Genomic DNA, 25,000 nt, shown 5'->3' with positions numbered 1-25,000 from the left:
CAGTTTTATCATCTCCATTGCTGTCTTAGGCTTAGGCTTAGGTCATGGATCCTTTAAGCAAGGCTTTCGCATTCTTTGAGATGTTTGGTTCCAATGCAAAACTGCTCTTTCACCTGTGAAGTCCTCAGGACGTGGACCATTGAGGCAGATGTTCATGAGCATGTCAACAGTTTCAACATCAAGTGAGCTTCGATATTCCGATTTGAGTCTCCCCATACAAGAGAATCCCCTTTCACAGCAAGATGAGGACACCTGCCATTGCCAGGCAAATTTCAACCACCATCAACACTTGAGAGAGATCAAGTTCATCCGGATGCACCTCAGTGAACACTTCTACCCAGAACTCAGCCTGACTTAAGTTTGTTATGGGTCTATGGTCATAACAGTGCAGTTTAAGAGATAGCCACTGATCCTTTGCTACTTCCAAGTCGAAAGCATTGTTTCTGAGGACTACCTGAAAGTGCTGAGCCACAGTACCCAATTTTTCTTCTCTGTACAAACCTAGATCATTTGTATCCTTTGGCCAAGACTTATGATTACTGATAACACCACAAGCTTTTATTACTGGGGAACTGAAGTCTTCAAATCTTAAGGCTAGAAATTGCTATGCTTCAATGATGATTGCTGCTTTGCTTTTTTGCTCAAACAATCTGTCATCTGTGGTGTTCCTTGTAAGACTGACCCCCGTGATCATTGTTCCATCCCCAACTTCTTCTTGAAAGGCAGCAAGATGTCTTCCAGGCCGTCTTCGCATCTTCTCTAAGGCTTGACTAGCTCGCTCATTTTCAGCTTTCACCTGTGAAATAGAGATAGCATCCTTCTGAAAAATAAGTGACATCTTTGATATTTCCTCTACCATGTCCCACATTAAATGAAGGTGAAGCTGGAATTTGTAAGCCTTGAGCTTCTTTGCCAAGATTCTTCCCTGTCCTTGCATTTCTGCTGAAGAATCTTTAGCTTCTGCTGTGTGCTCAAAGTGAGAAACAATCGCTGGAAAGTTCTTTTGCAGCAGATGGGGAACCCAGCGAGTTCCACTGGCTTTAGTTGGCTTTCCCACTTTGATTTCCATTGCCTCTGCCATTTCTCTCAGTTCTCTCAAAGCCTTCGGGGAGTACTTGTAGTGTTTCTAACAACCATTTAAAAGTTCGTTGATGCTCATCATGGTTTCATTTGATTTCAGAGTGTCACTGAATGCCAGTTCTAAATTATGTGTACACAGTGAATCCCAATACCTTGAGGTGCATCTTGTTTTGTTAATGAAACTACACCACCAATCCTACCCATCATCACAGATGCACCATCAGTACCTGTGCTTATCAATTTCTGCATTGCCATTAGAATTCCTGATGCCTTCGCACTTTCAACCTCTTCCAGCTCAACATAGCACGTTTTTGGAGCCCCACCTGATACAAATCTCACACACACTATTTCTTCTTCCAAACATGACACATCTGTTGCTCCATCTGCCATAGTAGATATAAACTTAGCAGTACTTAAAGAATATTAAGGTATTAGAGATGTGTTTACAAAACTCTTTACAAGCGTGATCATTCATATATGTGATTCCGAGGCTTAAGCCATTCTTTTTTGGCAATGAACACAACTGTGGGAATAGCTATAGCATATGCTGTGTTAAAAAGAAACTCCATGTTCTTTAAAGTTTCTTCATCAAGTCTGCTCAATGCAGGAGACAAGGGTCTTTCCTCCTTTGGTCTCTCGCTTGCACGTTTAGCTGCTGAGCTCATAGTGTGTCCTTCACTGGCCTCGTGTGCCTTTAAGCTGTCAGTTTGAAAGTTATTTGTTCCGATCCTCAGGGAATATTGCATGTTTTTTCCGTTTGGAAATTCCGTGCAAAACTCGCAAAACATTTTGTTTTCTTTTTCATCAAACTGGAGCCATTTGTACCTTTCTTTCCATGATTCCTGAAACTTCTGTGTTATTTTGGTCGGAGCTGCAGCAGGCGTTGCAGGCGTCTTGTTAATTTCCTGATCTTGCTTTTCTCCAAGGAAAGAATTCGGTGAACTTTGAACTTATTTTCGTTTGGACATTCTGACAAATTGTATTTTGAAAGAAAATATACATGCAATCAAGATCGATCAAGTTAGGCAAAAATGAGTCATTAACATATAACAAGAACAGCAAGGTCCAAGAACAGACCCTTGAGGAACACCACAAGTTAAAGGTAGGGAGTCAGATTCATGACCATTCACACACACAAACTGTTTTCGGCTGGAGAGGTACGATTGGAACCATTCATAAACTTTGCCTCTTACTCCATAATGATGCAATTTCAACACAAGGATAGAATGATTTACTGTATCAAAAGCCTTTTTTAAATCAATAAAAATACCACAGCCAAACTCCTTATTGTCAACAGAACAGCGAATTGATTCAGCAATACTTATAAGAGCATGATTAGTTGAGCATTTCTGTCTAAAACCAAACTGAAGTGAGTAGAGAATGTTGTGACATTCAAGATAGGCATAGAGGCGCTTATACATGACTTTCTCAAATATTTTACTGAAAACGGATAGAACTGATATTGGCCTATAATTGTCTTTATCTTATGTAGAACCTTTCTTAAAGACTCGCGTTACTTTGGCCAATTTAAGTTTTTCAGGGAAAATGCCACAGAGAAGAGATTCATTGACTAGGCAAGATAGAATTGGAGCAATATGAGCCTTAAGGGTTTTTAGCAAGGGTACTGGAATACTATATGGACCAACAGATTTCGTACTGTCCATTTGAGATATGTACGATTCAACCTCATATGAATTAACAGGAGAAAGAAACATTGATTCAGGGAAATTTCCCTTCAGAAAAGAAGTAGGACAGTAGCTCCCATGGGATATATCCTTGTCCGCGTTTTTACCCACATTAACAAAAAAGTTATTGAACGTTCTAGCAATAGCAGAAGGATTGTCAATAAGCTTGCCATTTTCTAACAGGGTGGGGATATAACCAGCTTTAACTTTACTAACGTTTATGATTGATCTAATTCCTGACCAGATTTTTCTCATATTATTCCTATTACACAGAAAGTAGTTCTTAAGATATTTTGACTTTGATACTTTGATATCTTTAACAACACTATTCCTGAGCTTCTTACAAAGAAGAATCATGTTTGGATCTGGCTGATTACACTTAAGGACCTGTGAATAGACCTTATCTCTATATTGCATCTTTGCAAGTATTGTTTTGGTAATCCAGGGTTTAGTGGATAATTTAATTTCACGCTTAGAAAGCTTTCTACGTGGAACATGAGAGTTAATGAACTGAGAGATTTGATCATAAAAAATATTAAATTTAGAGTTTGCATCCAAATCAGTATTGCAGATATTTTCCCAATTGATAGCTGAGAATTCATTAATAAATTTATCTTCATCAAATTTAGTATAATCATTTTTATAATAATTTAAAATTTTGTAGTTTACTTTGATGTTATCAACAATAAGTAACTGAGGAAGATGATCAGAAATTTTTGAGACAAGGTTTCCAGTGATAGCATTCATAGAATATGTATTTGCAAAAATATTATCAATTAGGGTTGCAGATCTTTCAGTTATACGAGTTGGTTGTAGAATATATGGAAGAAGAAAAAACGAATTTAACATAAGAATGAAATCATTGGATTCAGGATGGCTTTCAGAGGATAGCAAGTTAATGTTAAAGTCACCCATAATGAAGATGTTCTTATTTTCTCTTGTCAACTGGGATAGGATGGATTCAAGATGCACTCCTTGACCTTCCTTGCACTTTGGATCGAAAAGCACCAATCAAAACACTCGACTAAGAACCCTGTTTCCTCAGTGGTAAGGTTTTTGTCTGTATTGACCATTGAAACCACCGCCCTTTCACTCGAACTGCAAACCTTTGTCAATCCACGTACGTGTAGAGACATGCCGCCTAAAGTGAGAGCTCCTAAAAAGCAATCGCAAGACCTGTTCTGAGTGTCTCCGTTAGTCAGACGCCAACAAGTAATAGTCCCAAGAGTCTGCCCTGTAGTAGCACTGACAAAATCAACCAGTTTGCATCGCCGCAAAAAAACAACACTTCCCATGATGGCCTACGTGCATCAATTATACTTCATTCAACACACTCGTCTCAATTTAACAATGCAATGTCTCTTTATTCACTCTTGAAACCTCAACAATACAACAATAACTTTAAAGTCTAACACAATGGTAACTTCGCAATGTATATCAGCCGCTGACTCGCCACTGGCTCTTGTCTTTTTCATTCACTCAAAAGATGGATGCAAACGCAGTCAATGCGGCTGAAGAAATCCACAGCCATCCACCGCCTGAAGTAAGTGTTACCCATCACTCTCCCACGGAATCGGCGGTTCAGGCTCTCATTGCCAACCAGTCCATCTTAAGTACCCTGTCTCAAACGATTCTATCTGTAATTAAGCAAGATTTGCCAGACCACGTGATCGACCGATCGTGAGCTGAAAAAGCCACAGCGCCTGTGGGCCAGTCGGCCCAACAATCTCCCGTAGAGTCTGTGGACCAAACCGGCAAAGTCAGAGCAACAAAAAGACATCTCCCTATCGATGTTGTGGTGCTTGATGAGAATACTCAATCTAAACGCCTGCGTGGCGATAAATCCACTTCTTACGCCAGCAGCTTACAAGCAGATCAGAGGATAACAACCCTGACGGCATTTTGTCCCCCAACTCTCGTTGGCAACCTGGTGAGGAAGTTGATACATTGCTTAAAGCCTTGTTAAAGCCTTTACAACGCTTCGAGCGAGGAAGCATCATTCGAGAATTCCCAACGCCAGCATCAGAGGGAGCCTTCACTCGCAACTTACACACTTATCTAAATTTCATGATTTCTGGGGCCTAAACTTAAGATAAGTCACTGAGAGACATACAAGACAAAATTCTCGATGTCTTGGGTCTGCTTTGTGCACTACATGAAAACTTTACACTCATGCAGGAGTCCATAGAGAATGAAGAAATCATTCTTGATAAAGCCACAGTTGATGCCACGTTTGGCTGTGTTAAGAAGGCCATTATGCTGGTAGGAGATACATCTACCCAGGTCTCATCTAAACGCAGAGAACAAGTTTTGACAAAAGTTAATCCAATCCTTGCATCTTTGGGGAAAGAAGATTTCCCAGACTCAGGCAAGCAGCTGTTTGGAGATGGTTTCGAGTCCCGCTTAAAACTTCACTCTGAAACAGCGAATACTGTGGCCGATGCCAAGAAAGCTGGTAAATTGTTTTTTCGTGGCACTGCCCCCCGAAGGTTCCACGGGCGTTTTCAGGGTTGGCAGAGGTCAATACAGAGCCCCCTACCGAGGCTCCTTTCGCCCCACATCAAGCTATCAGACCACAAGCACATCATTCAGGGGAAGGAGCAGAGCCCCATTTACCCAGTCCCAAGGGCTATATCAGCCCAAACCACATCAATAGTTCCGGCTCGCCCAAGTCACCTTCCCTCAGGTATGTTCAGCAACTTTTTGAATTTCCCCAACGACCTGCCTCAGGCAGGCTGAAACATTTTTTAGCAGTATGGGAACAGATTACAGAGGACCCGTGGGTCCTCCAATTAGTCTCTGGTTATCAAATAGAGTTTCTAGCCAATCCTGTACAACAAAACACCCCCCTCCTATCCCATGTTCATTGGACCATCAAACCTTAATAGATCAGGAGGTTTGGGAACTGTTATCAAAAGAGGCAGTCCATTTTGTTCAACCCTACTCTCTACAGGAACCTGGATTCATCAGCTCCCTTTTTGTAATACCCAAAAAAGGTGGGGGCCACAGGCCAGTGATAAATCTAAAACCCCCAACCTGTTTCATCCAATACGAACACTTCAAAATGGAGTCCATGCACATGTTGAAAGATCTTTTAAAGAAAGGGGATTACATGGTGAAAATAGACCTCAAAGACGCATATCTGACAGTCCCAATATGGCAGAATCACCAAAAGTACTTAAGGTTTCTGTGGAGTGCCTCCAAGAGGTACAGTGGTGGAAAGACAATCTAGTAGCATGGAATGGGAAAGCCCTGTTCCAACAATCAACAGACTTGGTCATAGAGACTGATGCCTCACATCAAGGTTGGGGAGCCTATTGTCAAGGGATGTCGACAGGAGGCAGATAGCTACCCGAAGAAACTTCATACCATATCAATTGCCTAGCAGGCTCACTAGCCATAATGTCCCTCCACCAAGAACAAAGCCAAGGCTCAGGTATTACTACTGATGGACAACATTTCAGCAGGAACCTACATAAACAAAATGGGAGGGACACACTCCCCCATGCTATCTTACCTAGCCAAAAATCTATGGGATTGGTGCCTCACCCACAATATCTCTGTGACAGCGCGCTACATCCCAGGAATACAGAATGTAGAAGCGGACAGGAAATCGAGAGTAGCCACGTGATGCAAAGTCAAACGATGGCGACTTGGTTACCTCCTCAGGAAAACTACTACACCAAGCTGATTCTACCCTTTCCAGAACAAAAACCCTCAGAGTGGCAGACGCTATTTTTGGAGATACGACAGGAACAATAACTGTCAGTCTGTGGGCAGAATTCATTCAAGCGTTACAGGTGGAAAAAGTGTACTAAATCGCTCCTCTGCAAGTCAAAACCTGGAATGGAGTGAGGAAATCGAGCTCGACCCCAGCTTCTCTTTTCAGAGAAGTTTCTCACCAACCTCAGCTGAACGAAATCCCCCTAACGCATGGGATGCCCGATAGCAACAAGAGTACAACTACAATTCTGACAGGTGTTTCCATCAACAGTGTGCACTCTGTAGAAACTTATTTCTACTGCGTAAACTGCGGACGACGCATGGCCCACAAGACAGCTGCGAAGCTCATACAGTGCCAAAGGTGTGGAGCACACATGAAGACAGAAAAGTGTCAAAGGCAACTTTGTGCAAGACTGGTTGTTCAGTCTGGAGACGAAGAAGTTCAGCTAACTGCCTTTGAAGATGTCCTGAAGCAAGTTTTCCCTGATCTAGGAGCAACTTTCGAAACTGGCCTGGTTGAAATGATCCTCAATATTGATTCTGCAAGTGTCACTTATAACAGCGTCTCGAGAATCATTCAGAACTTTAGTATTTTTGAAAGGTAAACACTTAAGCTGTCACTTTCGTTGATATTAACTTGCCTTTCGTTGAAGCTTTTCCCGCTAAGTTGCGCAACATTTAGTGACATACATTAGCACCAAAGTTTTCAGTGGATCGATCGGAACTGCTAAAAGTCACATGAATAAACCCTGCGGTCATGTTTCATGTAAGCCATTTACCTTACCCTCAACGTTTTTAATGTTCAAGTTCTGTTCATACCACATGCTCAGAAAGAAAATTACTAAACCAGTCTTTTTAGTACATGCTTAAATATAATTTTTAGCCAGTGGCCAGTTCATACCACATGCTCAGAAAGAAAATTACTAAACCAGTCTTTTTAGTACATGCTTAAATATAATTCTTTCAAGTCACAAACGTCTAATGCCTAATAGAAACTGCAATTTGTCGTTAACATGAAAATCTTGGTGCTAATTGTCTATTGTGATTGATTCCGAACTTTGGGGAACTAATACATAAAACTGAGAAACAAACAGATTTCCTTTTATTGAAAATGAATAGGAACCTAGAAGTTTAATGTTACAACTAAAATGTGATTAGTATTATGTTTTGACCAAGTAATGCACAAAATTATTCAGACCTTAACATTTCATGACATCCTGTGAGCTTCGAAGTCTTCTAGATTCTCCTCATAATGGTTCAGACAAGCATTCATGTTTATACTTGGTAACAATACAGGTCTATTAGCCCTTTATGGCGTAGACTACAAAAGCTCCTTTTCAGTTACTTGTTTGATGTTAATTAATTCATCACAATACTGATATACATGAAAAATTACACTCTTGTGATTGGCTGAAAACAACTACAACCCCGGTCAAAATTGTTGGAACACTTTATGGGAATCTCCCCCTTCCCCCTTCACAAAGTTGAAAACAGTTGGTGATCACACATTTTCCTGCAAAACTCGCGGTATTCCCCAACTTTGTAAGGGGGAAAGGGGTATAGTGTCCTGAAGTGTCAAGTGTTCCAACGATTAATGTCCGGGGTTGTCTGTAGACGTGATAAGATCGGAAAGTTCCAGAGAGATAGTGAGGCAACATTGTGCGTCACGCTTTTCGTGTGTCTTGTGAAGACTCTAGGCTGTTTATTCTATTTTTTGGAAGAAAAAATGCTATGTTCTACGTTAAACTGGGACATTCCTTAACTAATTGCATGGTATATTATATAACAGTCAAGGAAAGGAAATTTATGAAAACAGAACGTGAAAAGTAGAGTGCATAGCAATGGTATTTAGAAGTCGCATTAATAGTGATATTAGAGCTCGTGTCTTTTCCTTAAGGCATATTGAAGGTCTCTCCGTTCGAAAAATAGCTGATATTTGTAACGTTTCACCAAGTAGTGTGTTAAGGATCTGTAGAGAAAAACTCGGAAAGAAGAAATGTCCGAAAACACCTTCTAATCAAACAACAAGAGGAAGGCCTAAAACATTAAGTGCTAGACAGGAGCGGCAGCTCCTCAGATGCCTAGTGGCTCTTCGCAATGAAGAAGGCAATTTCAACGCAAAGCAGGTCTTGGAAAAAGCAGGACTTTCTATTGCAGATGTTTCTGTCCGCACAGTGACAAGGTTTTTAAACAAAGAAGGTTATTTCTACTTACAAGCGCGGAAAAAGGGACTTCTACGAAAGGATGACCTTAAGAAGAGATTAGCCTTTGTAAGACACTGCAGGAAAAGGTACACATGTGAAAACTTTTGGACCGAGCAGGTGTCTTTATTTGGATGGGACTTCGTTTGCTCACAAAAATAATCCCTTAGATCAAGCTTGTGCTCCTAAAGGAAGAATTTGGAGGAAGATGTCCGAGGGTCTTAAGATTGGATGTACAGCGAAAGGACGAAAAGAAGGAACGGGTGGTCGAGTCTTGAAAGTTATGGTTGCTATCAGCTATGGAAAGGGAGTTATTATATGTGAACCCTACGAGAAAATGTCCGGGTCATATTTTGAAGATTTCATAGACAGAAACTTTAATCGCATGTTTGATCTTGCAGACAAGGGACCGGGGCGTATTTTTGTTCAAGACGGTGATCCATGTCAAAATTCGGCGGCAGCAAAGAGAGCCATGAGTCGCACTCAGGCTGAGTTGTTGAAATTGCCCCCAAGAAGTCCGGATTTGGCTCCTATTGAAAATTTCTTTCACTTTGCAAATAATGCACTACGAGAAGAAGCCAAATTGCACCGTATCACAAGCGAAACGTTCCAAGAATTTAAAGAGCGAGTCATGCGTACAATAGCGGGAATTCCCTTAACCACAGTTAACAATTTAATTGCTTCAATGGACAAGAGACTACATGATGTACTCTTAAGTAAGGGAAACCGCCTAAAATATTAATTTTAACCAGGTACATATTCCAACCATTTGTTGGACAAATCCAACAGAACGAATTATGGAAAGTATGAATTTCCAACTGAGTACTTCATTCGTAAGCAGTAATTAAGTATTTGTTAATACGATATTGACCGTCTGCACGCAAATCGTTTCAAAGTGAATAAAAACTTGGACAGAAACTTTTGGTTCATTCCCCCTTGAACTAAAGCCACGAAGTTTGAAAACATGATTTCCGACAAATATTTATTACAGCGAATTTAATGGGAAAGTTAAGCATTTGCATGTACGTTCTATGATATTAGCGCATTGCTCATAGCAGACGCCACATAAACACGGCTGGTCAAATCAATAATTACCACAGAGAGCCTCAACGAATGACCATCAAGAAAAGGCCATTTGAAAGTACAACAGGGTGTGAAAGAAACCTCTTTTTTGCTCAAGATTAATGACTTTCAACATACATGTTCACTTGCGATAGCTCTACCGTCCTACTTTGCTGTTTTCTTGTACAGACCTCAGTTGAAAATGGTAATTCATGTTCTTCAAAGTATCAAATGTCTAACACTAAGATCTTCTTTAATTTTCACGAATTACCCTCTAAGATCCCATTGTTTACGGCTAATTTTATCGGGAATTCCAAACAAGCTTCGATAGTATATAGTGCTTTTCAAACAGAAGTTCTCTTACAGTGATTATTATAACTGAAACCGGTAGACTGTATTTTAAAGAAGTTGATAACAATGGTAATTCGTCATGGTAATTCGTGTCGTCCGTTCGCGCTCTTAAAGATCAGTGATATTTCATACATCATTACTGAAAACAACGGTTATTTTTCTCAGCGCATTAGGCAATGTTTTACGGAAGATTTTACGAACTAGCGATGGTGTTTTCTTGAGAAGGCACAATTAGGTCTGCAAAACAGCGTGGGCAAGGTTGAATCTCTCATTGTTCACTTGGCGCGATTTGGACGTGAAAGCGATAAATGCACCAACGGCAACTCATCATATCAGTCTCCATGGAGTCTATTGTCCCACCTCGCACAAAAACTATTTCCTCTTTTCCTGTACAAAAGATAGGTGCATCATGCTTAAATTCAATGTCTTTGGAGTAGTGCGACTTGGGAGCTGGTAAGTGTACAGTTTGCCCCTCGAGAAGTAATAGCAAATCGTGCCAAGGGATAATCTTCTCCAACCAACGAAAGTCATTCAAAAAAATTACTTCACATAATTCAGCACCTACCCAGGCAAAGCTAGTTGTTGCCGGATTTGTAAATGTTCTGTATATTGTATTCAGAGGATTTAGAAGGAATGTCTTACCACAGTTACGTGGGCCAATAAGAAGGATGTTCCTACTTTTGCCACGCCCTTTAATTAAAAGAGTTCGTACTGCTTCGGCAAATTCTGTTTCTGATATACCATTTCGCTGCAGAATATCTCGAGCCATACATAACCACTGGGTGTTGCATCCTTCAACGCAATCTTGATGTTTTACCGCATGCAGTATTTCCATACGAGTTCTTTGACTTCTTTGAAGGTTAGAAGGGGCTTCTTCTATGTCCCAACCAATAGTTAAGGCCTCGTCGCCTGCTTTGTACCCGCGATTGCCTATGAATTCTGCGAGATCTGTTTTTCCCTCATTCTTCTGAGATTTGGCTAGAACTAGAAGTTCAGTTCGTGTTCTAATTCCTCGTTCAACGACAAGCTGGGAAACATCAAACACTGATAAGCGAGCCTTTCTCTTGCGCTTGCTTGCTTTTTGCTCTTTCTTCCCATTACCAACACGGGTCTCACTTGCCTTTTGCGTTTTTGGAGGCTTGAAATCGGGATGATCTGGTGATTGAAAATATTGTTTGTCTTCTTTAGTTGCATATTTCCAAGCAGAATAATAATTTGCGTGAACGCTTGAGAAATGCAATTTTATTCCATGCTTCGTGTCCACATAATTACGAACTTTAAGCCATCTCCAGTAACGATCAAGTTTTACAGCCATATGGTAATGTATGCCCCCGTTCTTATGACTCTCTTCACTACACACCCATTGTACGACACGGCTTTGTGTTTCTGGATCAGAATTTTCAAACGCATCCAGCATTATTACAGCGAAGGACTCACGCGACGAAACTATCTGCTCGTCAGCTTGGCTGTACGTTATCAGATACACACTGCGATGCTGTCTGTTGCTTAGATTGTCGTCTCTTATACACTCTTGTCCAGCTTCATTCTCCTGAGAGGTCATATTTGCATTTGTTTTCACCAAATTTCTTTCACTATTTTAGCGATATCGACCACCACGAAACGTCTTCAAACAAGCATGAACACAAACGTAAACATATATTCTCATTTTTCAATCTAATTAAACAAAGTCGTTATGATGACACTCCTCTTTGTTCAGAGTTGTCTCTGAATCTACAAATCAGAGTCTCTCTAAAGGAAAAGAAAAGACTTTTCAAATATGGAATTTAAAAGTCTCCTTTACCTTCAACAACGGCAAAATAACTTCCTTTTCTGTGCCCTCTTGGCGTGACCACATGCTTCAAATTCCTGTTTTATAGACAACCCCGGTCAAAATTGTTGGAACACTTTATGCGAATCTCCCCCTTCCCCCTTCACAAAGTTGAAAACAGTTGGTGATCACACATTTTCCTGCAAAACTCGCGGTATTCCCCAACTTTGTAAGGGGGGAAGGGGTATAGTGTCCTGAAGTGTCAAGTGTTCCAACGATTAATGTCCGGGGTTGTAGGTGCCTTTTTCTCTATCACTAGTGCAAAAGTAACAACTGAAGTACAAATGTAAACTTGGCTCACCAACAACAGATCACACTAGAAACCAATCAGATTCACAAAAAGTAGATTGTCCTCATTGATACACACAGTAGCTGAGCAAAACGAAATGAAGAAAACCTTGGATATGTTAATGTATATTGATAAACCGATCAAAATTGAATTCCTGATTAAGATTTCAGCTAAAAGGACAAGTTTTGATAGCACACATTTCATTTAGCCAATACTGCCAAATTTATCTACTGTAAGTTTGTTGAGTTATTGTAAATGTGTATCTTTCATGTATACATTTACGAGTAAGTAATAACATGATTTCTCATGTGATAAGCGCTTGTAAATTTTTCAGACTTCAAACTACACACACTGTATAACCTCATGACATTTGGTTGTTTGAAAAATTTACTTGTGCATGTTCAAAATACCAAAGTACACTTAAATTAATTTAGCTTACATGTACACTTTGTTGAATTTTTATGAAGACAGTTCAAGAGAACTGATACTTGTTACGTTTATAGTTAAAGCTACTTGATATCAATGAAATAACCACCAGACATCCTCAGAGACCCAGAGTTCAAATCACATCTGTAGACCCCCTAAAAGCACTGTCTTGACAGATCAGTTCTGAATTGTCACAGTCATTCTGAATTTTGATTGGTGCCAGAAGTTCAATGTTTTCCTAGCAAGTCAGGGTGAAGCAGGTCTCACAACTCCTCTTGTCTGCTATAACACGAAGTCATACACGAAGTTCACTTGCTCACAATGTTTGTTTTGGACATTTTTGTACAGTGGATTAGCACTTTGCATGATGTCAAGTTCATCTATTCATTTAAAATTACAAGGTCCATAATAACAAAACCTCAAACATTCTGGTATTTAAAGTCATACGATACCACCTGAACTTCCCTGTACATTGAACTCTGTTGTCTTTGAGTTACCTTTCTGTTTGCTATTCCTGAAATCTGTTATGATGACACTCTGGGTGTGATCTGGATCGTGATCAGTGATCCAAGATTACTCACATGGTTCATGAAAGGAACGAACGAATCTGTGACGACAGAGGATTCATCAGTTCCTTTGATGCACCACTATGTACCACTGATCTTGGATCACTGATCCTGATCCGGATAACCCCAAAGAAATGCACCCTCTATCTCTATTGAACTTTTTGTTAAAACCCCCAGGTAAAATTGTTAATCTTATTGGGTTAAAAATTATTAGCAATGTTAATAAGCACTACTCAACATATGATTCATTAAAATCTTGCTTGTGTTCAGATATTGTTATGCGTCTATCTTTTTTCCCAAATTCTTCCATTTGCAACCCCATAGCCACTTACCTCAACATTTTTCTGTGTTTCTTTATTGAAAACTCAGCATTATGATAATTCTACAATGTAGTTCCCTTGATAAGCGTTTCTGAAAGGAGTTATAGATGCAGAAGCTTTTGTTTGTTATTTATTATTAGTATTGTTATGATACCACGAGTTTTCTGTTGCAGATGAAGATATCACATGACATTTGCTTACACGTAACATTGTCACCTTCCAGCATCATATGCAAATGGCTACGCATTCAATCTAAAACACTCAAATGTTCATTCTTTAGAAGTGGTTTGTTACACTTGCGAGCCTGCTTGTTGATAGTTAATGGCATGATTGAAGTTACAGTGTAGTTACTGCTTTGAAACATTCACGTTCACAGGTCTTTCTTTTAAGCGAGTGCGTTAAATACGGCCTGCGATGAATTGGGATGACCAAACATAGAGTTCTGATCTCATGCCCATCGAATGTTTCCCAAGAGGAAACATACCATTATATCCCTTCCTTTTGAAAATAATCCGTAATCACCTCAGACAAGCAACACCGACTACTCTTGCAGTCGAACCCCCTAACTTCTTGCGCTTTTTGCGTCTTACAGTTAAGTTCGTAACTTCTTGCGGCAAGCTTTCTATCTTCTTGCGCTTTGAATGTTCTTGCGGATAAACCGCAATTTAACTTCTTTTGACTGCTTGCGTGTTCTTGCAGCACAAGAACTTCTTGCGCCCCTTCTTGCGTGTGCATTATTTTTGGGCTGCACTGTACTTACGTTCGTTCTTTTGAAACAAAAGTCAGTACTCCTGGCCATTGAGATAAAGTTAACATTATTAGCTTCAATCTACAATCTCCCGAAGCTAAGAACGATGTGTTTTTCATTTTGGAATGGATTCAAAACATTTAAAGTGGCGGTCTCAACCGGAGTCTTGTCCCCAGACTTCCAGCTTTGTATCGTTTACGTCCGACCAACACTTCCGTTCACTTGACTATCGCTTTTCGCTACCTTCACATGCAGTAAACACATTTTTGATAGGATTAATTTTTAATGGGGGTAGCAGCTCATAGAAAATGCGATGAGACGCAATTTCACAACATCTCAACGATTGCTTGCGACTACCTTTTCTTTTTTTTTTTTTGGTGGCATTTAGACCACGGACAGGAACCGGAAGTCAAATTTTCTCTACTTTGAGGAAAAGATCACAACCTCGGGGAATGCGATTGTTGAGGTTTCGTCTGTTACGTCAAACTGGAAATACTAAAACAGGGGTTTTACTACTCATTGGAGGAAGTAAATCGCGCCAAAAAACAATAACAGTCGCCCTCTGGGTTCCGTCCGTGGCTCAAAGGCAAGCAACAAATTTCTTTGAGGCTGGGTGTCGTTTAGCGGTGAGAATGACTGCTGGTCAGTAAATGTTAAGACTGCACTTAAATCTCCATAATTCATTACAAATGATGGATTATTTTGGCGTCAATAATATTATTCATAAAACGATCGCTGTTGTATACATTTTATTTGCAGAAAGTTATGCTATCACAAGGACAACTAAAAGGGTGGATAAATCAAATGTTATGCATTTATTGAACCGTTTCTAAATTGTGGAATTAAACAAAATGCGCTGGAAACCCCTGGAGAAAGATATTTTCAACTAGTATGACCAGTCAGGGAAAGCGTAAAAAAAAAAAGAAAGAACTATTTTACAAGTTGCAGGTCAGCTTGGTGATCAAGTTCATTTTATCAAATTTTATCCTTATGTCTATTTCTGTACATTAATTGTAATATGTACGTCAGAACAAAACGGCTAAAGTTGCCAAAAAAATTAACTTTAACAATAATTTTGCAAAATATTATGTATCTGGTATAATTTAGTTTTGTTTAATGCATGACTCACTCATTGAGTTCATTCATCGTCACTTTTAACATCATCAGTGTCTTCCTTTGAATCACTTTGTTTCGTTCATTGGAGTTGATTTAACAGTTTTCTTCAGGAATCTATTGATTTTCTCAAAGCGTCCTGTGCTTTACTCATCTCGGTCAGCTGTGACTGGAGGTTTTTCTCAAGTTGGTCCACTTTGACTGATTCTGCTCGGTGTTCAGACTTGCTGCTACTGTCAAAATATTCTTGTCTGGCACTTGTGAGTTCTTGCTGAAGATCTTGTAGGGATGTGAAAGCTGTTTCAACGTTCAAACGTTCCCGATTCTTTTTCAAGGTCTTTGCAGACAACTGAAACTTTTTAAGAACGTCAACAGGGCATTCAGTGTTGTTAATCTCCTGGTTAACTTTCTCCATTTCATCCTTTAAGTACTCTGTTTTCCTTATTGTCCATGCAACATTAATTGCTCCTTGAATTACTTGGTTTGGTTCTTGAACATAATTGAGCTCTCCTAAGACCTTTGCGTTTGTATCTTCGCGAACCAAGTAAACAGCACTTTCACCTTCATCTGATTCTTCAATGCACTGCTTTAACTTGAAGATTCTCTCTTGCTTAAGACCCACAATGACACGTTTGTTGTTGACCATTCTAGTAAACTTGTATGGAAAATTCAGAACATCATCGACTTGTGTCAAATGTTTCATGGCGAAACGTTTCTAAAGTGACTTCCAAAGTATTGAAGATTACGGAACAAGAAACAATCTCGTTGACATACACAAGTAGATCCGACATTATGTCTAGCAACGAAGCAACGGAAGTTGGTGTGATAGATTACTTATGTTATATTTATGTTGTGATATTTAACTGAACAAAGGAGTTGACACATATTCCCAAGTGGCTTTCTATAACATCAATAAGTGCGAAAATCTAAAACCTTTTGAAGTCTCCTTGTTTTAACAGAAGAAACAAATTATTTTATTTATTTTCCCTATCTTTGAAGTCCCCAGGCAGCTCTTTAGATAAAAAAAAAAAAAAAAAGAAGGAACGATCATATGCTAAAAATACGCTAACTGAATGGCTTCGATAAGAGATAAAGAAATGCCACAAGTGGGTTAGTTGCACTAAAATTGAGAGGAGGTTAAAAATTAGAATTATTTTAAACGATGTGATATGTAAGTTTCTGTAACAAACTCACAGGGAAGAAATTTTGCCCCGGCTACATCTCAGGGTTCAAAATAAAATCCCAGCTTTTGGCCTAATTTTTTAGGCTTTTTTTTGGTAAGGCTCATTTTCTCCCGGCTGTCAATACTGAATGATCATGTAGCCTCAATACTGGAACCGGTAATGAACGCATTTGTTCCCGGAAATTTCGCCGCCCACTTCTTGGAAATTCCTGCATGTTAGGTTCGTATTTTAAGAATCAATTGTGAGATATTTGTTTGTCTTTTTCCAGCTTCCAAATGTAGATGCCTTCACCGACATCGCTGATTCAAGTGTAAAGGAAAAAGGACATTCTACAAATCAAATTTTTCTTCACTTTCCGCGATTTGTGTGTAAATTATATGCTGAGATCTGCCAACCATCCGTTGCCTAGCACGTGACCCAAATCTTCCGAAATTTCACTTTTCCTGGACGGCACAAATTTCCAAACCTTTTTCTACTATTCCAACTCATCTTAAAATGTTTGAAAAATATTTTAAGACGTTTCTTCATTGTTGGTAATGAAACTTAATGTAAATTACTTCAACATTACAGCAACTTTGATTTCAGCTGGCCGATCCCAACAAAGCATGGCATTTCCTCTTTTTCAGTGAAAAGTGTTGTCAAAGTGCCGGCTGCTTTTTTGAACCCTACATCAGTACTTGTATAAAACCTACATACAGTATTTTTCTTAGGCTGGAAACAAAAGAGCTCTAAAAAAATTTAAAAGAAATGAAATTTAAACGTCACTTGGAACTAATTTGAATCTTTGCACTAAAGAGAAGCCAGGAAACAGGAAGCCTTCACAGGCGAGAGTTAATTTATCTCATGTAATAACAACATGATGCAAACCTTCTCATACACTCGTAAGCGACTGCTTTGTTTGTCCTGATTTTCTCACCTTTTATTTAATAACCACCAATTACCAAAGAGTGCACTTTAACTACTTCTTGATAGCAGAGACAAACCCAGCAGTTATATACAGTTGACAGTGAGGAAACTATTTACCCTTCTGAAATGGCTCTTCAAGACGTGAGACATCTGGCAGCTAGCTGCAACGATTTTCGTCAATTCTGTTCCACATGTGAGCAAATGGAAAGAAGATAGGGTTCACCATCTGCGTTGGAAGTCAGTGAAATTCATTTTTCCACAAGTCAATTTACGTACAGTCAAGTGGACGAAATTTCTCGATGTATCATCCCTTTGAATTTAGGTCTATCTTACGTTCCAGTGCGTTCAACGGGAAATGGCAACTTTCTCTTTAATTCTGCTAGCTTGGCTCTTTGTCAAAACGAACCCTTGGCCAATCAACTTTGTTTACGCACATGTTTCGAGCTTGCCAACAACAGAGAGTTCTACAGGAAGCACCCTGTTTTAGTCAACACTTCAGTAACTTACCATGGAAGAGATGGTCTGGATGTTATGTCTGTGGAAACACTGTGTGATCTCACTTGTTTTGCTTCAAGTTCGTCTAATGTTTATGCAAAGTATGGCTTCGAAAAGGCATTTAACAATGAAATCATGAGGACAGCGAATAATTGGTCCTACAGTGGAACTTTACAAATCATGGCCCTTGCAAGCGTGCTTGGAGTTCCTATTGAAACGATTTACCCTGATCAAAACGATAGACTCATACCTGTTTACCAGAATGTTTTCCATCCAAGGCAATTGTCTAATCCTGCAGACTCTGCAGTTGTGAGAATTCTGCGCACAAATACAAGTGGTTGGCCGGATAGGTCCAGGGAGTTTGTGGTGAATCACTTTGTTCCCTTATTTAAATGGAACAATGACGGCTTAGGAGGACAAAGCACAGCTGCCACTAGCACGAAAACAAAAGCTGAGGAATTGGCTGAGGAAAATGTGAACCCATGGCGTGTTGTAACAAGAAGACGACGGCCGAAAGGACAGACTGTGAAACAGAAAAGCGGAAAACAAAACAACAAGAAAACGAAAGCAAACAATCAAAATACAGATCACCAGCCAAAGAGAAGTAGTTCTGGAAATGCAAAGGTCAAGGCAGACAAGCAAGAGAGCCATGCATATCAGCAAAACGATAACTTAAATGGAAAGAAAACAACAGAGCGCACACCTGCAAACAACCAGGAAGGTGAATACCAAAGCAATTCTGGAAACTGGACAGACAAGCAGGGGAGCCAAACTTGCATGAAGGATAGTTTGGAAAACCTAGCAAAGGTCTAAGGCCGATTGTTCCTTGTTGGACAGTACATCGTAATAGAACTTTCCACCCCATGGAAGTCCACATTGTCGAATACTTATACTGAGTACACCATTGTTGTTTTTGTGGCTGCAAAAGCATCATGCATTAGCTTTTGAAGGGGCAGGCTCTCAGACTTTGCAAACTGTGGTAGTCAGCTTGACCATAGCTCCCAGAGTTGTGTGAGAAGTTGTATTTCTACTGGCTGAGTAAAGAAAGAAGTGGAAAATGTTTTCTCACACGCCTCTGGGGTCTGGCCCGAATGATCTTACTGTAATTCACATTTTCACTTCTTTTGTCAGTTGCTTTTTTGCTGTCTGCTATTGTTGACTAGATTTCAGAGTCCCAGTTCCCACCGAACCCTTGATTCAGTTTGTATTGCATACCCTAGCCATAGGAAGGTTCTGAATTCAGTTGGTAGTGGCAGCCCAAAATTAGCTCCCAGAGTTGTATGAGAAGTTGAATGTTCTTTTTATTTTTCTTCTACGTAACAAGTTGTTTGTGGAAAACAAGAACAAAGTCAAACAAGGGAAAATTCGGTTTCATGGTTGTACATGTAGATCGTTCATAACTGACTCCTTACTGCAATCTTCTTCCTGAACTCTTTTGACTCTCTCTCAAAACACAGCTTCTTTGGGAAAGGATTTTAATTTTATAAATCTTTTTTTCCTACAAACAATGTTTGAAAGACTCGGATTTTTTAAATTTTTATTACCTTAATACTGGGGATTAAGAAAGTCCATTCAGAGTTGCCCGTGGGTCACACCAAGCTAAAGTCACTAGCTTCACTCCAGTATACATGAAACGGAAAATGGCAAGACAATGTTTGCCGTTTCATGAAAACATGATGCTAAATCTCTTTAATAGCTTAGCGTTCCATAGAGTGTTTTCCAAGCAAAATTTACCAGCAAAATCATCAACATGTGTGATGATTTGTCTATTTACTGCATACTTCAGCAACTTTGCTACATTTGCTTTTGCCGCATTTTGCACTGGAATCCAAACGAGATCTTACTTTGGTATTTTGCTGCAAAAATGGAGGTTATCCCTTGGGAATACCATCACAAAGAGGTGAACCAAACAATTCAGATTAATTTAAACAAAAGCAATGCAACTGTTAACAACTGTTTTTCAAAGATCACTACGGTTCTATACTTGAAGACAAGCAGAGAATCGAAATGAAACATTTGACGATTGAAATTTATCGGCCACTTTAAGGTTGTGTGGGCAACAGGGTCGAGAGCCTTGTTGAATGTTTGAATGTTTTGGGGGACACACTTTCATCACTGTGTGTGCGGTGCGATGACTAAAGTTCCAAGAAAGCAATATACCAGGAGCTGAGCTTTCTAAACCACCAGAATATTGTACAACAGCCTTTTTACAGCAATGGCTTGCTTGCCAAGGTGCAACATGGGCTAGAAAACGAAAAGATCTCAGCGAAAAGTCAGTGAGGTCATGGTACATAGGATGTTTACAGTACTGACTGCAGGAATAGCAGCATTACATGAGCGTATCATTTGCACAAGTCGTCATACTGCGCCAATTTTACACGCAAATTATGCGTGTGTTACATGAGAGTAAAAAAGATACACAAAAGAGTGTAAATAATTACATGAAAATTCTTCATGGTGCGTGCAAAATTTTACACACAGAGTTTGATGTAAAGGAGGGCAGAGTATTTACTGTTGTACATCAATTTATAGCGGCCTTTTCTCGAAGAAAATGTTGCATGTCTAATTGCACTACTGGTTTCTGAAGAATTTATTCAGCTTTGCATTTCAACATTATTGCGACAAGTGTCCACTTTGATTGAGTAGTCAAGACTTTGTTTGAATGAATGTTGTTGCTGCCACATCTGTGGTCATCTTCTGAATATCACTGTTTGGCTGGCTCACCACATGTTTGTGTTTGTTACATTTCATGTACCGTTTCAATAGGTGAAATCATTCCTAAAGTGAAAAGGCTGTGAGTCGGGTGATAAATCACTGCAGCTAAGGCGAATATGTTATAAATTACAAGTTAAAGTAATGCTATACCACACTGATGTTCCATTTCATTTTCCTTTCACTGCTCAACCCCGGTGAATGAGCACGTTGCCGATCTATTTTAGGATTATACCTAATTTTTTGTTTGCCTTTTTTAACCGCCCACTTGATTTGATAAGACCAGGTTTTTTGTTTTTGCGATGATATCAAAACAAGTACACAACCAAGTTAGAACAACTTGGTTGTGTACTTGGTGTTGAAAAATCGTCCGACTCACACAGTGAAAAACCATTTGGTCCATCAAGGAACAAAATGGAGCATGAAAAGATTGATTTTTCCTCATAAAAGCTCGGATGACGAGAGTTCTTTCCAAACCAGGGAAAGCGAGGAATACAGAATGGTGGACCTAGAACAATTATCGAAGGCAGTCTCAAGCATGCATGTGTGTAATGAAGGTGAAAAACTTTGAAGATAGACATGTATGTTTCATGTTTCATCCTGGGAAGTGCCTTCGACCTTGGCTCATAAGCATCAGCTCTTTCATATCTCTTTTAAGTACAGTTACCGGTGTTAGTATTTGAATGGAATGTCTCAGCAGGCCATGGAATAGTTGGGTCTATTAACATCTTTTTACAATGTGGTCCATTCCTGTTGTTATGTGTTCCACTCAAACTTTACTGCTGTCTCACTAATCTTGCTTATTGGTACTTTGTCTTTCATTGCAGGGACATTAATTCTGCAAGATTACAGAACAAGAAGAGCAGGGCTTATGTCAGAACTTTAACTGGAATGCAACACCTGCCATGAGTCTACACCACTTTCAACATCCACGAGTGTCACACAGCAGGGAACATCTTATGACACCAACCGCCAAGCAGTTTATCATGGTATTGAATTTGGTAGTGGTTATGAAGGTCTTGCTGCATTTTGTACCATTATGAACATGCCTTGCCTCACCAAAGCAGCATATTATAAACAAGTAGAAAATATCCTAGAAGCACTTGAAAATGAAGCAAATGAAGAGTTGAGGGATGCTGGAGAGAGACTTTGACAGCACATCTTGGATAAAAACCCTGAAAAAGATGAGCAGGATATATTGGATGGTGCTTTGATGGCACATGGGCTAAACGAGATTTCACATCATTAACTGGTGTAGTGTGTGCCGTCTCAGTAGACACTGGTGAAGTCTTGGACTTTAATGTCTTGTCCAAATGATGTCTGAAATGAACATTAAAAAAAGTAAAATGCAGTAATGAAGAGTTTGAAGAGTGGCTTCTTGAACACGAGTGTGATATTAACTTTGCTGGTAGTTCTCCAGCCATGGAGAGTGAAGGAGCTTCTGTCTTGTGGGGGTAGATCAATTGATCGTCACAACCTCAGGTATAAGTGGATGGTCTGTGATGGAGACAGTACAGCATTTAATTCTGTTGATTCTGTTTATGGTGAAACAAAAGTAGAAAAATTGGACTGTGTGGGACATGTGCAAAAGAGAATGGGAAACACCTCCTTAACCTCAAATCTAGAACACAAGGGAAGCTGGCTGATGATCAACCAATTGGTGGTTAAGGACGTCTAACTGAGGGCAAAATAAAGCAGCTGCAGAAGTATTATGGTTTTGCCATTCGCCAAAATACAATTAAAAAATCAAACCCAACAAGAAGAGAGGTGGATGTTGCGGGGTATTCAATGAAAAAGAATATTATTGCTGTTCTCAATCATTGTGTAAAATCAGATTCGGGCAGACAGCATCGCTTCTGTCCACCTGGAGAGTCATCGTGGTGTGGATGAGGCAGGATGAAGCAACTGGCACTTCAACCTATAAGGATGATGACTGCTTACCAGAAGTCTTTCTTGAAGTGCTTCGCCCTACTTTTATTACATTGAATGATGAAAAACATCTGGAAAGGTGTGTACTGGGAACAAAACAAAATCCTAATGAGTGTGTGAACTCTATGGTATGGGTGTGGTGCCCAAAACACAAACACCATGGTGTGAAAGTTGCAAGGTTTGCAGTATGCCACTTTCACAATGGAGCTAAGAGTAAACTGAGAGTCATAGAAAGGCTTTCCATCCCTGGTAGATCATCCACAAGACTGGCATCCACTGCCACAGACAATAAAAGAAAGAGGAAGTCAGAGCTGCAAGCGAGTACAAAAGAAAAGAAATGCCGTCAAGGAGAGCAGCTTCTGCGCAGCCGCCAAGAAGAAGCTCTAAGAGAAGGTGATGGAGTTACTTATGATGCAGGAGGCTTCTAAAATGATTGTACAAGCCTCAAGTATTAAATTTGAAAACGAGGGTCATTATTGTGGCATAATTAATGAGAAAGTCAATTTGCAACAATAACTTTTACTTTGAAGTCATTTTTCTCCTTGAGAATGTTTTTAGTCTTCAAGAAAAGATATCTCAAGATCGTTTTATCCAATTGATATGAAATTTTCAGGGCTTGTTGCTGTCAATTAGTTTTGTGTTTTAAGAATAGGAATTTTGAATAGGATGCATATTATGGCAGTTATGAAGTATAATGTGCCTTGAATTTTTTGGGTCAAATTTACTGAATCATTATTTTTCATGGTTTTATTATTTGTCAAATCTCTATGCTTAAAATAACCAGCAGTCTGTCTTCTTTAAAATGAAATAAAAACCTTTCAATTTGGTCAATTCTAGCAGGAGATATATTTTCTCAAGTGAGCCTTGGTACCACGCAGCAGGTGGTGCAATAAACTGTTTGGTATCAGATTACAATTAGCTTTCCAGGCATAAAATATAGTTTTTCCTGTAGTTTCAAGTCAAATCTTGGTTGTTAAAATTTGTTGAAAATCCAAAGTACCGTAGCAATGTTCTTGACAGACTGTCAAGTTAGCAACAAAAGGGGTGACATTCTTAGATCAGCATGTGAAATGTCACAACAGTTAGCTGTCTGGTTAGCGATCCACCAAGCAAGTAGAAGTAAGCAGATGATAAATACCGGTACTTTTCATGGTTTTGGAATGGCACCAGAGTACAACAAAATCTTAAGGGTGGAGACAAATCGAGAGAAGCGCCATAAAATGTATGGTGGACAATGATGGCATGTACCCTTCCCCCAGGTATAGTCCAAGGTACACATTGTTTTCTTTGCTGTTGATAATGTTGATTTTGCAGAAGATACCATGGACGGTAAATGCACCTTGCGCAAACGGCCATGGCTGTTTATCAAAGAAGTCAACTTCATGACTGGAAACCTGATCTGGTGCTTGGTGATCCACTTCAGAGTCGCTCAATCAAGGAGCTTCCACACTCAATAACTGAACGAATGGATTGTCCCAAGCCTGCTTCCAGGCCACAGAGTACAGTGTATCCTTCTTTCACATTGCTAGACGAGGACAAAATTCCTTCAAGAGTCAAGCTTCCAGATACAGTCTGGCTTCTTGGGCGAGTTTTGGTGAGACCTTTCACTAACTGCAGGCAAACAACCACAGAGCCCATTAATCTCCACACAAGCAGCACAGGGTGAGCATGTTCTAAGCATCCCTACATGGTCAGGTTATCACTCACTGATTAGTCATACAATGTCAGTAACCAGAGTCCGGACACCACATCTCATTGTTGCTCCTGCTCATGAATGCCAGACCCTGCTAGTAGTACTGATGCAGGCCCAAAAGATCAATACAAAGGTTGTTGGTCCAGCAAGAAAGACTGTGGTGTCACTCGACCTGGGCCTTTACAAACCTGCAAAGCAGTTACAAATGGCATGTGATAACTTACACCACTTAGTTTTTCAACCTGGAGAACTTCAAATTGTAATGGCACAGCTTAGAGCTATGGGATCGTGGCATTGACCTGTGCTGCAAAAAAGATGGTCTATGTGGATCGGCAACAGTAAAACAGTTCATGGATAGTAATCATGTGAGGAGAGGAGAAAAACCCACGCCATTACTCTCCAAGCCCTGTTTACACTATACCACAAAGCCTTTTCACAGCAACATCAGCAACATCCACACTTGACACCGATGCTCGAGAAAGCTGTTCAAATGCTTAACCAACCCTGTACAGGATTGGACCAAGCACACTAGAAGAGGCCCACCCACAACTGGCCCTTGGTGCTGACCATGCTTTAGAGTACATCAACCAACCAATGAAAGTCACTGGAGGATTGGTGGGTATTACCCTGAGGCCAAGTGCCCGAGTAAAGTTCTTTCTCACTGTGCCAGAACTTGGGAGACTTGCCAA

General features: G+C 39.8%; 1 protein-coding gene and 2 pseudogenes across 2 annotated transcripts in view; 2 read left to right on the top strand and 1 right to left on the bottom strand.

The window, feature by feature from the left end:
* Nucleotides 1-358, top strand: part of LOC137994243 (uncharacterized) — a 4,834-nt pseudogene extending 4,476 nt beyond the window's left edge.
* Nucleotides 1-25,000, bottom strand: part of LOC137994854 (uncharacterized) — a 114,572-nt gene that overhangs the window by 40,231 nt on the left and 49,341 nt on the right. Inside the window, exon 2 of one of the 2 annotated variants that reach the window (XM_068840449.1) lies at nt 8,861-11,257. The exons of the other annotated variant lie outside the window; for it this stretch is intronic. Within the exon in view, the coding sequence (XP_068696550.1) occupies nt 10,371-11,257 (887 nt within the window). The 3' untranslated portion in view covers nt 8,861-10,370. Of the gene's footprint in view, nt 1-8,860; nt 11,258-25,000 lie in introns of those variants that run through there. 2 annotated transcript variants of the gene reach the window in all.
* Nucleotides 21,066-23,046, top strand: LOC137994852 (uncharacterized; annotated as a pseudogene).

This window comes from Montipora foliosa, chromosome 3 (genome assembly GCF_036669935.1).
Source record: "Montipora foliosa isolate CH-2021 chromosome 3, ASM3666993v2, whole genome shotgun sequence".
Classification (NCBI taxonomy): domain Eukaryota; kingdom Metazoa; phylum Cnidaria; class Anthozoa; order Scleractinia; family Acroporidae; genus Montipora; species Montipora foliosa.
The sequence above is the reverse complement of the archived record's forward strand: the minus strand, read 5'-3'. Positions and strand labels throughout refer to the sequence as shown.